The sequence below is a fragment of the Nicotiana sylvestris genome, chromosome 12, assembly GCF_000393655.2.
Source record: "Nicotiana sylvestris chromosome 12, ASM39365v2, whole genome shotgun sequence".
In the NCBI taxonomy this organism is placed as follows: Eukaryota; Viridiplantae; Streptophyta; class Magnoliopsida; order Solanales; family Solanaceae; genus Nicotiana; species Nicotiana sylvestris.
Window position 1 is genome coordinate 69,039,088 of NC_091068.1, and position 16,774 is coordinate 69,055,861.

The 16,774-nt window shown below is 39.8% G+C and overlaps 1 protein-coding gene across 1 annotated transcript; it reads left to right on the top strand.

The window, feature by feature from the left end:
- Nucleotides 1-16,065: 16,065 nt before the first annotated feature.
- Nucleotides 16,066-16,461, top strand: LOC138883185 (uncharacterized). The gene has a single exon (XM_070163850.1). It carries the CDS (start codon nt 16,066-16,068, stop codon nt 16,459-16,461), a length of 396 nt encoding a protein of 131 aa, XP_070019951.1.
- The last annotated feature ends 313 nt before the right edge of the window (nt 16,462-16,774 follow it).

The window sequence follows — 16,774 nt, forward strand, 5'->3', positions numbered from 1 at the left end:
TGGGATAATTTATGGTGTCCCAAGTCACCGGTTGAATCCTGAATCAAGGAAAAGATTGACTCTGTATTACAGTCTGCGAACACAGAAATCCGGGTAAGGAATTTTGTTAACCCGGGAGAAGGTGTTAGGCATTCCCGAGTTCTGTGATTCTAGCACGGTCGCTTCACTATTATATTCAGCTTAATTATCTGATTTTAAACAATTATGAACCTATGTGCAAATTTTAACTTTATAACCGCTTTAATTATTTTTAAGGAAAATTACAATATTGTTAAAACACGTCTTGAACCACGTCACATAAATGCACCCGCGGTCTGCAACATATTTTGACATTGTTGAGATTTGGATTTGGGTCACATAAATGCGCATCAGAATTTAGGAAGGTAATTTTATTAAAATGACGCGCCTAAAGCAACTACGCGTTAGCAACTTTGCGAGAGCCATGAAAATTAGCTAAATGGCACGCCTCAAACTATATGAACTAAATTGAATTAGCGGCCTATTAGCAACTATTTTATTATTAAGAAAGGTTGATCACAATTTTCAATTCCTAGACCTAAGACCTAACTAAAACAATAACAAAAAATCCTACACCCCAAAATGAGATCAGCCGCACCCCCACAAGATTTTCCTAAAATCAACCGCATCCATATTCACATTTAGAACCAAATAAACGAACTAATGTTGGAGTTGAAATATGTTTCAGGAATTCAAATTTCAAAGCTTTAATATCTCACCACTAAGCATTAGATTTGGATTCAAGACATCAAAGGCAAAAACTGAAGAGATAATATTACTTTTAATTTGAAGAAAAGAACTGCTATTATTGAGTTTTCATTTTTATTTTCCAAGTACTGTTGATTATTCTAAAAGTAAGGCTAGATGAGGAATAGAGCCAAAATAAGCCAATATACAACTAATAGCATATTATCACTTTCTCGTCCTAGTTCGCAATTAATAGTTAGATAAACAGGAACACAATATGCATCAAACAAGAAAGTTGATCAACAGGATATTAAACATCACGAGTAATATGTCTGAACGAAACAATCAGAGGCAAGAAGAACTGACCAAAAGTGTATCCCAAACCGGTGACAACAAACAGAACCAGCGCCGGAGCTACGAACGTTAACCTCGACAAATCGACGACCTCGCCGGACCCGAACTCGAACCGGAGACTGACCTAAACCTCGAACCTCAGCTTTCGTTCCCTACTCGATTTTTCTGTTACTCGATCTGTTCTTTAAGAGAGGACGAAGGGCTGCTCCAGGGTATCCAAACGATTGAAACCAAATGACTCTAGCTCTTAATGTCTTAGGATCTGTTTTCTATTGGAAACAAAGTGTCTAAACGGCTGAAGCTTTTACTAAGTTTCGGGTGTGTTATGGTTGAAGGAAAAGGGTGGAGATTGCTGTTTGGTTCAAGCTTGCGTGAGAATGGTCGTTGGTGGATGTGATGAGGTCAAGCGATGATGGTGAGCTGAACGGTGGTCATCGATGGAGCTGGTGGATGCTGGTTGTTACTGAAGAAGAAGAGAACGGGTGGGGGTTGACGACGAGTCTTCTCCGGCGAGCTTGAAGTGGCCTGCTACGATCGCCGGTCTTGAAGAAGAAGCAGATGAGTAGTGGCTCTCTTGTCTCTCGTTCAAGAAGAAAAAGCTCGATCGGGGGGGGGGGGGATCTATATTTTTTGGTTCTTAATCCTCCTGCTATGCGCAACTTTTTGGCCCTTTTCTTTTTGGTAGATCTGATCTCCTCCTCTCCTTTTAGGTATTAGTACTATTATATAGTAGTAGGGATTAAGTTAGGGGTATGGGCCTAGAAGTTATGAGCTAGGAAATTGGGCCAAAGACTAAAAAAATGGACTACAAGATTCATAACGACGGGATAAACCAACCCAAAACTAATTCCTCCTTCTAAAATTATATACAATTATAATATAAAAATATAAAATTAATTTTGATTAATTAAACTAAACTATATTAAAAATGAAACTATTTTTGTATTTTCAAAATTATATATAAAAATAAAAATAAGCTACTATTTTTGTATATTTTTTATTTAAATTCATGAAAAATGCGTAAACTAAAATATTTTTTGTAAGTTTCATTTTCTTGTGATAAAATAAGGTGAAAGAGTAAAAATGAGTTGAAATATCTATATTAGGCCTAAATAAAATATTTACGTGCTAAAATATAAAAAATCTTGGGGAGGGTCAAAAATCACATGTCTACAGCTGCCCCTCTTTGACTGGAAACGCGCAGAGTTTTCAGACAAAGACTGACTAGACAGGTTTTTGACCCTACCCTTATTTAAGGAGACCAAAACTAAGAGAAAAAGGGAATGTGACCGAGACCTGGTATCTGAGCTGCCTACATATCCTTGACTATAAAGGAATCAGGCCACGTGTAGTTCAGATGTGAGTGAGATGATGGAGTATACCGAGGTGGAGAGCCGATCGAGGTGCCATTCCGTCGAGGTTCCGGTCCGCGGTCCTGTTATTACATCAAAATCAAAAAATGAAAAAGACTAACTAAACCTGTCAACTATGAGTTATAAAATTCCTATCTATAAGTTTTCTGAAGCTTGAACTTGAGTCTTGAATGGCTCTCCATGTAGACTTTAGATTTGAACCTTGATGCTTGCTAGTTGCAGGTGCTAGTTCATTCTTCTTCAGCTTTTCAGATCAAGACCGGACAGACCATGCTTGTGACCTCTTGTCTCAACTTTTGCATTTTGGATTCACTTCTTTTTTCTTTTTCTTTTTGTTTCTTTCTTTTTTTCTTTTCTCTTTTGGATTGAAATTACTTCTGTTGATCATCTCGGACTGTTGACTCACACTCTTGCCGTGAGCTTCTACTACTTCTAACTTGAATTGAATTCTGAAATGACTTCCCTCGTTCTCCAGGTGGGCTCCTGCTTGCTAAAACTTGAATTGTATTCCCTTATTCTCCAGGTGGGCTCCTGATTGCGTGAACTTGAAATGTATTCCCTTGTTCTCCAGGTGGGCGCCTGATTGCTGAACTTGAAATGTATTCCCTTGTTCTCCAGGTGGGTGCCTGATTGCTGAAGCTTAAATGTATTCCCTTGTTCTCCAGGTGGGCGCCTGATTGCTGAAACTTGAAAAATGTATTCCCTTGTTCTCCAGCTGGGCGCCTGATTGCTGAACTTTGAAAAATGGATTCCCTTGTTCTCCAGGTGGGCTCTTGATTGCTGAAACTTGAAATGTATTCCCTTGTTTTATAGGTGGGTTCCTGATTGCTAAATTTGAAATGTATTCCCTTGTTCTCTAGGTGGGCACCTGATTGCTGAACTTGAAAAATGTATTCCCTTGTTCTCCAGCTGGGCGCCTGATTGCTGAACTTTGAAAAATGTATTCCCTTGTTCTCCAGGTGGGCTCTTGATTGCTGAAACTTGAAATGTATTCCCTTGTTTTATAGGTGGGTTCCTGATTGCTAAATTTGAAATGTATTCCCTTATTCTCTAGGTGGGCACCTGATTGCTGAACTTGAAATGTATTCCCCTGTTCTCCAGGTGGGCGCCTGATTATCAAAACTTGAAATGTATTCCCTTGTTCTCTAGGTGGGCGCCTGACTTCAACAAAAATAAACAAAAACAAAGAAAATTTTCAGCCCCAGTTTGGTGGCTGGGCACATATGTGATTGTAAACTAAATCATGTTACCACATATCAGTAGGAACTTGAAAGCTAAAACTTGAATTGTACTCCCTTGTTCTCCAGGTGGGCGCCTGATCGCTGAACTTGAAATGTATTCCCTTGTTCTCTAGGTGGGCGCCTGATTGCTGAACTTGAAATGTATTTCCTTGTTCTCCAGGTGGGCGCCTGATAACCAAAACTTAAAATGTATTCCCTTGTTCTCCAGGTGGGAGCCTGATTACCATAAAATAGACAAAAACAAAGAAAACTTCTGCCCCAGATTGGCACGTTACCAAATATCAGTAAGAACTTGAAAACTGAAACTTGAACTATACTCCCTTGTTTTCCAGGTTGGCGCCTGATTACCACAAAATAGACAAAAATAAAAAAAAACTTCTACCCGAGTTTGATGCTGGGCTCATTGAATCATGTTACCAAATATCTCTATGAATTTCAAAGCTAAATCATATTATCCAGAAGGGTCCTGAAAACTCCTAGTAAAATGACGGCTTTAAAAATCTAAATCATATCTTCTAAAAGTGTTGCCCTTGCTATATCTTATTATCTAAGAAAGTCTTGAACTACATCTCATTATCCAGGAGGGTCCTGAAACCTTAAAACTAAATACCATTATCCAGGCGGGTCCTGAACACCTATAACTAAATCTCATTATCCAGGCGGGTCCTGAACACCTAAAACTAAATTCCATTATCCAGGAGGGACCTGAAATTTAAAATCAAATCTAATCTTAAGGGTGAAAATTTCAGAGCTAAATTCAACTTCCTAACGGTGAAACTTATGCTAAATCTTAGCATCTAAGGGAGGTATTAAACTAAGTCTCATTATTCAGGAGGTTCCTTAAAATTTCAAATTGAATCTTATCCTAAGCATGAAAACTTCAAAGCCAAACTTATATTTCTTCAAGTTAGAGCCTAGCTAGATCTTATTACTCATGAACGGTTTGAATTTTAACTAAGTCCCATTGTCCAGGAGGGTCGTGAGAATTTTTAAGATTAAACCCCATTATCCAGGAGGGTCCTGAAATTTTAAAATTAAATCTCATTATCCAGGAGGGTCCTGAAAATTTAAAAATATAATCCCATTATCCAGGATGGTCCTGAAAATTTAAAATTAAATCTCATTATCCGGGAGGGCCCTGAAAACTTAAAACTAAATCCCATTAACCAGGCGGGTCCTAAAATTTTAAAATTAAATCTCATTATCCAGGAGGGTCCTGAAAATTTAAAACTAAATCCCATTATCCAGGAGGGTCCTGAAAACTTAAAAACTAAATCCCATTATCCAGGAGGGTCCTAAAAACTTAAAAACTAAATGCCATTATCCAGGAGGGTCCTAAAAATTTTAAATTAAATCTCTTTATCCAGGAGGGTCCTGAGAATTTTTAAGATTAGATCCCATTATCCAGGAGGGTCCTGAAAACTTAAAAACTAAATCCCATTATCCAGGAGGGTCTTGAAATTTTTTAAATTAAATTCCATTATCCAGGAGGATCCTGAAAATTTAGAAACTATATCCCATTATCCAGGCGGGTCCTGAGAGTTTACGGTCAAACCTGTCTGGTGCTTGCCTTTCCTTGCGGTGGGTTTCTCCGAAACAAACAAAATTTTCTGCCCCTGTTTCAAATCAAAGAAAAATCTTGTCAGTTTAAAATATGGTGGTTGGTTTGTGGCCTTGACTTTGAGGGCGGTTGCTCCTTCACTTCTCATGATAACTGATTTTCACTCGAAGACCTTGCTTGTTCATTGACTAAGCACTTTCTCTGTCATCCTTATCACAGAAAATACCTCTTCTCCGTTCAAACCCAATACCCTTTATTTGTTGCATTACTCATGAATTGACATTTACCAACCTTTGTGTCTCACATGAGTCCCAAAGCACATCAATTACCGTCCACTCAATGCGTATGCTGTTGTTTCTTGACTTAAAACACTAGCCTTGGCCTTGAGGTCTATTGCTCCTTCACTTGCCATGATAACTTTGATTTCTGCTTGGAAGACCTTGATTGTCCCTAGTGAACCACTTTCTTTGTCGATCTTATCACAGAAAATATCTTTGATCCATTCACCCTACATCCTCCATCTATTGCATTCTTCATGAATTGATATATACCAAACCTTTGTATTTCACATGAATCCCAAAGCATGTTGATTGTTACCAACTCAGTGCGCACGTCGTTCTTTCCTAACTTATGCCACTTTGATGTGCTGGCCAGATCCCGTTTTGTGAAATTGGAAAGCTGGTGGCAAATTTGAAGTCATTTATCACTTATGTTGACTGAACAGACTCAAGAAGAGGAAGTAAACAAGACAAAAGGAACAGAGTAAAGGACAAAGGAAAGAGATGATCACTAACAAGAAAACTACAAAGTAGAAACCTATCAGATGCGGATACCAACTCTAATGACCATGATATGCACATGTGGCCTATTCTGTTGAGCAAGTATGATTTTCAACTCCTGTTATACCCCTAAACCGTGAAACTGGGCTTCAATGCTCCAATTATCCAATCTGATTCACAATCCTTATTCGACTTGTAGTGCCCGAAGGATTTTCACCATCAAGCCTCTCTCATTTTGTTCTTTATCTCAACTTACCGTCGCCATATGGTGCCCGCGAGGGTTTTCACCAATAATACTCTCTCATTTTTTATTTCTCTCAGCTTTCCATCGCCTTACGGTGCCCTTGAAGGTTTTCACCAATAAGACTCTCTCATTTTTAACATTTCCCTGCTTGGCCCAAAGTGTTGCCCTTGATATGAATCACCTCCACTTGCTTGACTTGGCATCTCTCGAAGACTGATCGAAAGGTCTTTCTTTGGACCGTAACGTGGGCTTTTGGATAGGGTTAGAAAGAAAGGATATCAAAAGGCTCAAAACAACTCATTTGGGTTCAAAATTACTACTTTTGGAATCAGATTTCCTACAACAACCACAACTTCTGCCCCAGTTTCTTTGCTTGGGGACATTTGGAATATTATTTTGATGGGATCGAACCGTGAGGCTTCCTACGTATCCTTAAAAGGAATCAGGTCGAGCGTAGTTCATGTCATAGGAATTTACTTTGTTTGTTGTGATTTTTCTTTTCTTTTTCATTCTCTTCTTTTCTTCTTTTTGTTTTTTCTTTTGTTTTTTTCCTCTCCTTTTCTTTTTTTCTTCTTTTTCTTTTCATTCTTTTCTTTATCTATTCATTATTTTCTTTCTCTTTGCATTCTTTTCTTTCTCTTTTTTTTCTTTGTCCTTTACTTACATTTTGCACTTACGTTTCTGAACTTTACCACTGATTCCAAAAGAGGGTTATGAAAAAGAAATAAATAAGGCTCACAAGGGTAACAAAGGATAAAGTGTTTAGATAGCAGAACAAAATGCCTTCGTCATTCCATTCTTCAAAACCTGCCCAGTACAAACAAACACAATTAAACAAACCAAAGGAATCACACACAATATCTTTTGACTGCATTAGAATTGATAACCATATCCACACATTTTCCCTCTACATCTGTTAAATACAAAGCACTATTGGACGACACTCTCGTTACCATGAACAGCCCCTGCCAACTTGGGGCAAACTTTCCTTTAGCTTCAACCTGACACGGCATGATGCGTTTCAATAGTGTCTTTTTATGTTCTATCCGCCCCAGTTTCACACAATCCGGGCTTGAAGTGATCTCAAAATGCCTTTACTTATTTCCCTCAGATGTCCTTACATCTTCAACATTGTTTCATTGCTTCGTGATTGAACTGATTTTTAAAACCAGGCTGAGAATTGCTTGTGCATTTCACTAGAGTCAACATAAAAAGAATTATAAAAAGAAAAGAGAACTAAACGAAAATGACTAGAAACCACAGAAAATAGAAAATGTAATTAGATAGATGGTGAAAGGGTTTAGACAACAAAACAAACAAACTAAACTGGGTTACAAACCTAGAACAAACCTAGACAACACTAAACGGGCTATTATGACTAAACAAACTAAGCAAAATAAAAGGATAGAAGAGTTTGAGTCACAAGACAATATCCGGATTACAACCCTGAAATAACCCGGAAAACAAAAATGACAACAAAATAAACCACCAAAACTCCTCCCTAGCTAACCAAGAAAAGAGCGTCTTTCCAATCATCAAACTCAACATCTTAGCCACTGACTTCTGCATCAACAACGGACCTTCACAAGTCTCCATCACATTTTTCTTAACAGATTGCCTTTGGGTTTCCTTTGCCTGCTCGTTCTTAGGATCAACCTCTGATAGGACTGAAAGCTTCGTAGCACGTGGACCTCCTAGGATCCAAGAAGAATTCTCATATTCCTTTTCAAAATAAATCATCCCCACCATATGCGTCTCATTATGCAGAAGTGACGGACTTTGGCTAGTGTTTGCTACGTCTGGATTTTGCACGACAATGTCGCCTGCATCAATAAGCTTCTGAATCGAATTCTTCAGGTTCTAACACTTCTCTATGTCATGCCCTGGGGCATCTGAGCAATATGCGCACCTTTGATAAAAATCAAACTTCTTTGGAAGAGGGTTTGGCATTTTTATCTGGATCGACTTCAACATGTCCAATTCCCTTAGCCTCTGGAATAGACTGGCATATGACTCTCCCAATGGAGTGAATGTTTTCTTCTCCTACAACCTCTCGTTCTTAAATGCTTGATCGGGCCGAAAACCTCATCTAGGGAGGTTTCGACAGACTCGTGGGGGTAGATAGGAATTTTGTAGAGCTAGGTATTGGGAGAGTTATGTACGAAATTGTTAGTTCTGTGGAGAGAAGTGGTATTGGGGAGGATCATTTGGTGCATAAGGATATCCACGGGATGATGTCGAGGCTGGAAGTTTTGATCTGGAAAGCCCATTGGATCATCTTTTCTGTTTCTCTTTCTTCCGCCCAAGCTTACTGGGATGTTCCGAATGTTTTTCGAACAACTCATGATTTTGCCTGACTTGATTCCCTCTTCTACTAGGTTCCCCATTTTTAACACATCATTGAAAGGCTTCCCTAGGGCCGGGATCAAATGACTGAAGTAGGTGGACCCCTGGGCTTGTAGGAAAAGCTCAACTATTTCTTCTTCGCCAATCGGGGTATTGACTCGAGCAGCCTGCTCCCTCCATCTGAGCCCAAATTCTCTAAAGCTTTCCTCTGTCTTCTTTCCCATTCTAGATATAGAGGAGCGGTCTGGGGTAACACTTGATTTTTATTGAAAGTATTGAACAAAATCTTGAGTCATGTCACCCAATGTAGGCCACTTACCAATATCTTGACGAGCATGCCAGTCCAAGGCTGCCCCAGTCAGGCTCTTACTGAAATATGCCATCAACAAGTCATCTTTCTCTCCAACACTTCTCATTTCACTGCAATAAACCCTCAAGTGGGCTACCGGATCTCCACACTCATCATACAAGTTAAATTTTGGCACTTTAAATCCCGCAGGCAGGCGAACGTCAAGGGACACAGACAGTTCTTTTGTAAGTCATGCTTCCCTGGTCTCCCATTCCTTGCTTGTTCCTCAAGGACTGTTCTATGCCTTTCATCCTCCTGGGTGCCCCATCTTTTCCTTTTCTTCCTGTGAACTTTTCATTTTTAACACGAGACTCATCCCTTGGGCCCTGTTTGTATGAGTAGGGAACCTTGTGGGCAACCTCTGAGGGGTAATATTAGGCATCATGAGCTTGGAGATAAGCGGGTGGATCTGGAGAGTATGAAGGATCATCTGACATTGTGTCCGTAGTTTGGTTAAGGACAACATCTAGGAAGCTAGGTGGTGGCGGGGGTGGCGCCTTCCCAGTCATCCAAGCCAGATACATGCCAGCCGCGTGTTGTTTTAACATCTTTACCTCTTCAACCAACCTATTGTCCTGTTCAACCAACTGCTTTCGAATGCTGGTATCAACCAACTCAGTTCTGTTGTTGTTTGCCATTGCCTTTAACTTTATGTTGTAGAGAAGAGTTACCCCTTTAAAACCACAAACCAACCACCCTTCTTCTATGAATATAACAAAAAAATGAAGCCATCACGTTAGCGTTAGGGCATTTAACATAAGATAATCTCACTTTATGTGCAATGCACCTAGCCACAGTTATCAGTTCTAAAATGACTTCGAGGGTACAAAAGTCAGTTGGCATCATCCCAGTTTGTTCATTTAAACCTCTCTTTTCTTTGCTTTTCTAGCACTTGCTTGCTTGCCCATTTCCCTTCATTTCTTCTTTTTTTTAATCATCACTCTTTCTTTCTCTCATATCTCACATCCCACAATTTCACCTCTTTTTTTTCTTTTCTTTTTTTTTTCCTTTTTTCTCTTTTTTTCTTTTAATTATAAAAATATAATTCGATCGAACCCTATGTAGGTTTCCTACGTATCATGACCCCGCATGAATCAGATCTTTGTGTAGTTCTAGAAGATCAGGAATAAAGGAAACAAACTAACATTCTCCTTTTTTTTTACCTTAATGACTAACTCGATGAGAAAAGAGAAATAAAGAAGCAAAACTTTTTTTTTTTGAATTTTTTAGACTTAATGTTCTATAACTTATTCTACACTCAAGCTTAACGGATTTTTTTTTTCTTTTCTTTTTGGAAACAAATACTCTATTGAGGAAAAGTCCTAGAAAAGAAAGATATAATTTTTGACTCCTTTTTTTTCTGAATTTTCATTTGATATCCCTGAAGAAAAACTTCGTAATGAGAAATGAAAAAGATAAAAACTATTTTCGGATTTCAATTTTTTAATTACCTAAAAGGAGAAATTTTAAAAATAAACAGAAGATAAGGTACGCTATTTCTTCTATGTACAATGTCCTAAAGTTCTTGTAAAATAAAAAAGAATTTTTTTTATTTTTTCATTAATTCCCCAAAGAAATATTTTAAGTTCTAGATATTAATTGCCTAAAGGAAAAACCACGTCAAATGATTTTGTTTTAGTTCCTAGAATGAGTATTCTAAAGAAAACTTCCAACAGAAATATAAAAACGCAAAATTTCTCTTTTCTTCCTTTTTTATTTAGATTTTTGCCTTGTAACACATTTCCAAATACAAAATAAGAAATACAGTAACAAAAGACTCAGCAAACTTAACTAGACTATGATAAACTCTAATATCACCTGAAAGACTCCACATTACTGTACAAAGCTAAAAGGTAAAAGATTACATAAAGGAAAACAAACTCAAAAATAAATAAAATAAAAGAAAATCTCTTTTTAATCCATTCCTGAACAAGTGATCCTGACTAGATAGTCCTGTGGCTCTGTCATGCCCAAACTCCGATAAGTAAATACATGCCTGTATGAGAAAATTAAAACAAAATAGATTAAAGACATAGAGCGCTATGTGAGACAATAACCCTTCCTGTTGTAAACATGCAAGACATGATTTAGGCTATTTTTGCAAAATGACTTATTTGGTCAAAAGATGGCTAGAAGTGCAAAATTTGACTAAGACCCCACAAAGCCAAGAACCTAAGATTTACTAGGAAGATCGGACCCTATGTGGGTTTCCTACGTATCACGCCCCGAAAGACGAGAATCAGGTATGCGTAGTTCGGGCAGATTGGATACGAGCGAGAATTAAAAAAAACAACTGACTTATAGAAAACACAATTTTTTTATTTTTTTTTTCGAAAAATGATGAAACATGTAAAATCTTTTTGGATTTTCTTTTTTTTCGTTCAAGGCTCTTCCTTGCCAGGTTCTTCTGCTAGTCATCCTGGTGCTAGGGGTTCCATTCAGTCCACGTCTCTGGCACCAGGGGGTTGTTATGAGTGTGGAGGGTTGGGGAATATGTGGAGGAAGTGTCCTTGTCGTCCTGGGGGTCTGCCACAGTAGAGGAGTAATCCATCGACTTCAGCACCAGTTACTTCAACACCCACCCAATCAGCTAGGGGTCTCCCTAGAGGGAGAGGTCGATTAGGTAGTGGTCAGGCACGTTTCTATGCACTCCCAGCTAGACCAGACGCTATTGCTTCAAATGCGGTAATTACAGGTATTGTCTCAGTTTTCCATAGAGATGCCTCTGTGTTATTTGATGATGGTTCAACATTTTCATATATGTCATCATATTTTGCTCATTATTTGGTTATGCCCTGTGAGTCTCTTGTTTCATCTGTTCGTGTATCCACTCTGGTGGGTGATACCATTATTGTGAATCATGTATATCGGTCGTGTGTGGTGACTATTGGGGGTTTAGATACCTGAGTAGACCTTATATTGCTTTGTATTATTGATTTTTATGTAATATTAGGCATGGATTGGTTATCTCTGTGTCGTCCTATTCTGGACTGTCATGCTAAGACAGTGATGTTGGCTATGACGGGTGTGCCATAGATTGAGTGGCGAGGTTTGACTGATTTTGTTCCCAATAGGGTGATTTCATTTTCAAAGGCCCAACAGATGGTTGTGAAAGGTTGTCTTTCATACTTAGCTTTTGTGAGGGATGTCAGTGTAGAGACTCCTAGTATAGATTCAGTCCCGATAGTGAGGGATTGTTTAGATGTGTTTCCTGCAGACCTGTCGGGCATGCCACCGAATAGGGATATTGATTTGGTGTCGGGCACTCAGCCCATTTCCATTCCACCGTATCGTATGGCACCGACAGAGTTGAAGGAGGAGTTTCAGGAACTCCTTGACAAGGGGTTTATTCGGCCTAGTGTGCTTCCTTGGGTTGCACCTATTCTATTTCTGAAGAAGAAGGATGGCACGACGAGAATATGCATTGATTATAGGCAGTTGAACAAAGTCACAACTAAGAACAAGTATCCTTTGCCTCGTATTGATGATTTATTTGACCAACTTCAGGGAGCGAGGGTGTTCTCCAATATTGATCTTAGGTTGGGGCATCACCAATTGAAGATCAGGGACACAAATATTCTTAAGACAACTTTCAGGACCTGATATGGTCATTATGAGTTCCTTATGATGTCTTTTGGGCTGACCAATGCCCCGGCAACATTCATGCATTTGATGAACAACGTGTTTCGACCTTATCTTAACTCGTTGTCATTGTATTTGTATATGGTAAAATCGGAGAGACCGATTTTCTGTCATTATGGTGCCTCATAAACATATTTTACAAGGTTCGAGACTAGGATCGAGGTTCACCCTCGAGGGCTATTGACGCTCGACCTCGGGGCGATGCAGACCTACGACTATGATGGAAAAATAGGGAGTTCCCAAGGTGCATAACTAGGGATGAAAAACTCTAGTAAGCTAAAATCAAACCCGAATCATGACTTCAACTAGCTGTCCCATCTCCATATCTTTGTAATAAATGCGTTTGTACTATGTGGGGATTCCCCCTCCCATATAAAGGGGATCCTAGACATTTTATAAGGTTCTGTTGCTCCATACTAAAATATACAAGAATATTCTCTCTGCTCTCTAACATATTCTCTTGAGCTCATTGCTCCATTTATTGCTTACATTCATTGTGTTCTATTTATTGTTCATCATTTATTGCTTATTATTGGTCATAAAGAGCCGCATTGATTTTATTCTAATTGTTAGTCACCCATCGATTACCTCTGATAGCACTCAGCCAAGCTTTAGACTTGACCCCGAGGTCCTCGAACAGGCAAGCTCGAGGCACCGATTATTACTCATTCGGTTTGGTTATCACCTTGCTCTCAAGCTCTAATATTATTCCTAAGTCTCTCACATAACATCAACTGCATAACAACTAGCATAAAAATAGATCACATATTTTTAGAATCCCATAATCAAATTTAATTATTATTACCATTTTGACGGTAAACGGTTTTGCGCCCACCGTGGTGTTAAAAATAATAGTGATTATTTTTTTGATGGTTTAGTCACATAACGCAAGTTATCTTTCACACTTTTTCTTGTCCAAGATCTTTGATTTCAAGTCAAAATGTCTAACTCAGTAAATGTATGTGAAAACGTCAACCTTGAAGACCATGGTGGAAATGGTGTTGACGTCCCAGGTGTTGGCGTACCGCCGCAAAACACTGAGAGTACGTCGGAACCAATTCCCGAGTTTACGACCTCATACAACACCCGACACGGTAATGGCAATCCTCACATTAGTAAGGGAGCATGCCGAGAGATTCAGTAGGAAATCCGGAAAAATCCAACACGGTCTGAGAGAGAGATTACTTAGCATGTTGTTCATATGATCATCGAGGGGACCGACATTCCCCGAGGACCCGTGATCAAACAGACAAAAATATCTGTTGCAATGGAAGGGCCGATCCGACACCGCATGACCGAAAACACCTTTGCATTCAGCGAGGAAGATTTCGGGACCTTAACACAGCCACACAACGACGCACTGACTATTTCATTTCTTTTAAATAACATTCGAATTAAACGTGTGCTCGTGGACCCAAGCAGCTCAACCAACATAATTAGGTCAAATGTAGCAGAACAGATCAGGCTGCTTGATCAGATCATACCCGCCTCCCAGGTCCTCCACGGCTTCAACATGGCTGGTGAAATAACGAAAGGGGAGATCGCCCTCTCGGTTGACAATTCCGGCACAGTTCAGGACACCAAATTCCACGTCATCGGTGGTGACATGAGGTACAACTTTTTGCTTGGCAAGCCATGGATACATAGCATGAGGACAGTGCTATCACATCTACACCAGATAATGAAAATCCCAACAAAGAATGTTATAACAACCATATAAGGAGAAAAACATGCGGCAAAAGAAATGTTCGTTGTTTTCCAGGAGGCGTCGAATCCTATACGCTCTAACTCGAATGAGTAAGGGAGCGTACAAACACCCGAATACGATGAAGAATATTTCCTCGTTCCCCGGACTGTCGATGCCCCCGATGAGTTGGACGCAACGAAATCGACAATTGAAGAGCTGAAGCAAGTTGTTTTGATCGAGCATCTCCCTTATTGGAAGGTATACATGGGAATGGAATTAACCACCGAACTCAGGAAAAACCTCATTCAATTCCTTATTAATAACATCAACTATTTTGCCTGTTCTCACCTTGATATAACAGGTATCCTACTGGAAATAACCACCCACCGGTTGAGTGTCGACCCCAAATTTAAACTAGTAAAGAAAAAAAGAAGACCCTAGTCCAAAATAAAACACGCATTCATCAAGGACAAGGTAACAAAACTCCTTAAAATAGAGTCTATTAGAGACTTGAATAAGGTATGCCCAAAACGGGAAATATGTTAAGAATGTACATAGATTATAGATACTTGAATAAGGCATGCCCCAAATATTCATTCCCATTGCCCAACATCGATTGCCTAATCCATACCACAGCCGGCCATGAGACCCTCACCTTTCTCGACGCCTACTCGGGGTATAATCAAATTCATATGAACCCCGAGGATAGGGAAAAGACTTCGTTCATCATGAAGTATGGTACCTAATGTTACAATGTGATGCCCTTCGGGCTGAAAAACGCAGGGGCCACATACCAATGTCTAGTTAATAAAATGTTCGAGCATCAAATAGGCAAATCCATGGGAGTTTATATTTATGACATGCTAGTTATGTCCCTGCGCGCAGAGGACCATTTGACTCATTTGTAGGAAACATTCGACATCCTCAGTAGATACAACATGAAGCTTAATCCCGAGAAATGTTCCTTCGGAGTGGGTTCGGGCAAATTCTTAGGCTTCATGTTGTCAAACAGAGGGATCGAGATCAACCCCTATAAAATCAAGGCCATCGAAGAAATCACGGAGGTAAATAATGTAAAAGCAGTACAACAGCTGACAGGACGGATAACGACTCTAGGCAGGTTAATATCTAGGTCATCGGACAGAAGCCATCATTTCTTCTCTTTACTCAAAAAGAAAAACAACTTTCAATGGACTCCAGAATGCCAACACACCTTGGATGAATTGAAGCGATATTTGACTAGCCCGCCTTTGCTCCACACGCCAAAAGAGGATGAAATGCAATAGTTTTATCTGCCCATATCTGAGATAGCGGTAAATGGTGTGCTGGTTCGAGAAGAGCAAGGTATGCAATTCCTTATCTATTGTGTAAGTCGAACCCTGGGGGATGTCGATACTAGATATCCGCACCTGGAAAAATTAGCTCTTTCTCTAATAAGCGCATCACAAAAATTGAAGCCTTATTTTCAGTGCCACTGTATTTGTGTTTTAACAACGTACCCTCTCCGTAGCATATTGCATAAGCCTGAATTATCGGGCCGATTGGCCAAATGGGCCATTGAACTCGGGGGATATGATATCGAGTATCAACCCCGAATGACCATCAAGTCCCAAATTCTAGCGGACTTCGTGGCCGACTTCTCGCCCTCCCTTGTGCCAGAGGTGGAAAATGAACTCCTGCTTAAAGTGGGCACATCTTCCGGGGTGTGGACCTTGTTCACCGATGGAACCTCGAACGTTAGAGGATCTGGACTCGGTATAGTCTTGAGGCCACCCACGGGCGGCATGATTAGGCAATCTATAAAAACTACAAGGTTGACTAACAACAAAGACGAGTATGAGGCTATGATTGCAGGTCTAGAATTGGCCAAAAGCTTGGGAGCTGAGATCGTCGAGGAAAAATGCGATTCGCTCTTGGTAGTAAATCAGGTAAATAAGAGCTTTGAGGTCCGAGAAGACAGGATGCAGAGATACTTGGACAAAATCCAAATCACATTGCGCCGTTTCAAAGAATGGACCCTAGCTCGTATACCCCGAGAGAAGAACATCAAAGTCGATACCCTCGCTAACCTGGGATCATCCGTCGAAGAGGATGACCTACTCCACGGGGTTGTTGTTCAGCTATCCAAATCAGTGGTTGAGGAAGGTCAGGCTGAGATTAACTCCACTAGCCTGACTTAGAACTAGAGAAATAAATATATTGACTATTTGAAAGATGGGAAACTACCCACGGATCCAAAAGAATAGAGGGTGGTACGTACCAGAACAACCCGATTTTCAATTGATGAAAGCGAATCTCTTTACTGGAGAACCTTTGATGGCCCTCTAGCCATATGCCTAGGGCCGGGAGATACCGATTATGTGTTCCGGGAGATCCACGAGGGGACCATCGGAAATCACTCCGGTGCCGATTCCTTAATTCGAAGACACTAAGGAATTCATCCGAAAGTGCGACAAATGCCAGAGCTTCGCCCCTATGATTCACCAACCAGGC

Excerpts from the sequence above, each read along its gene's own strand:
- LOC138883185 (XM_070163850.1), top strand. The coding sequence starts at position 16,066 with ATGATTAGGCAATCTATAAAAACTACAAGGTTGACTAACAACAAAGAC.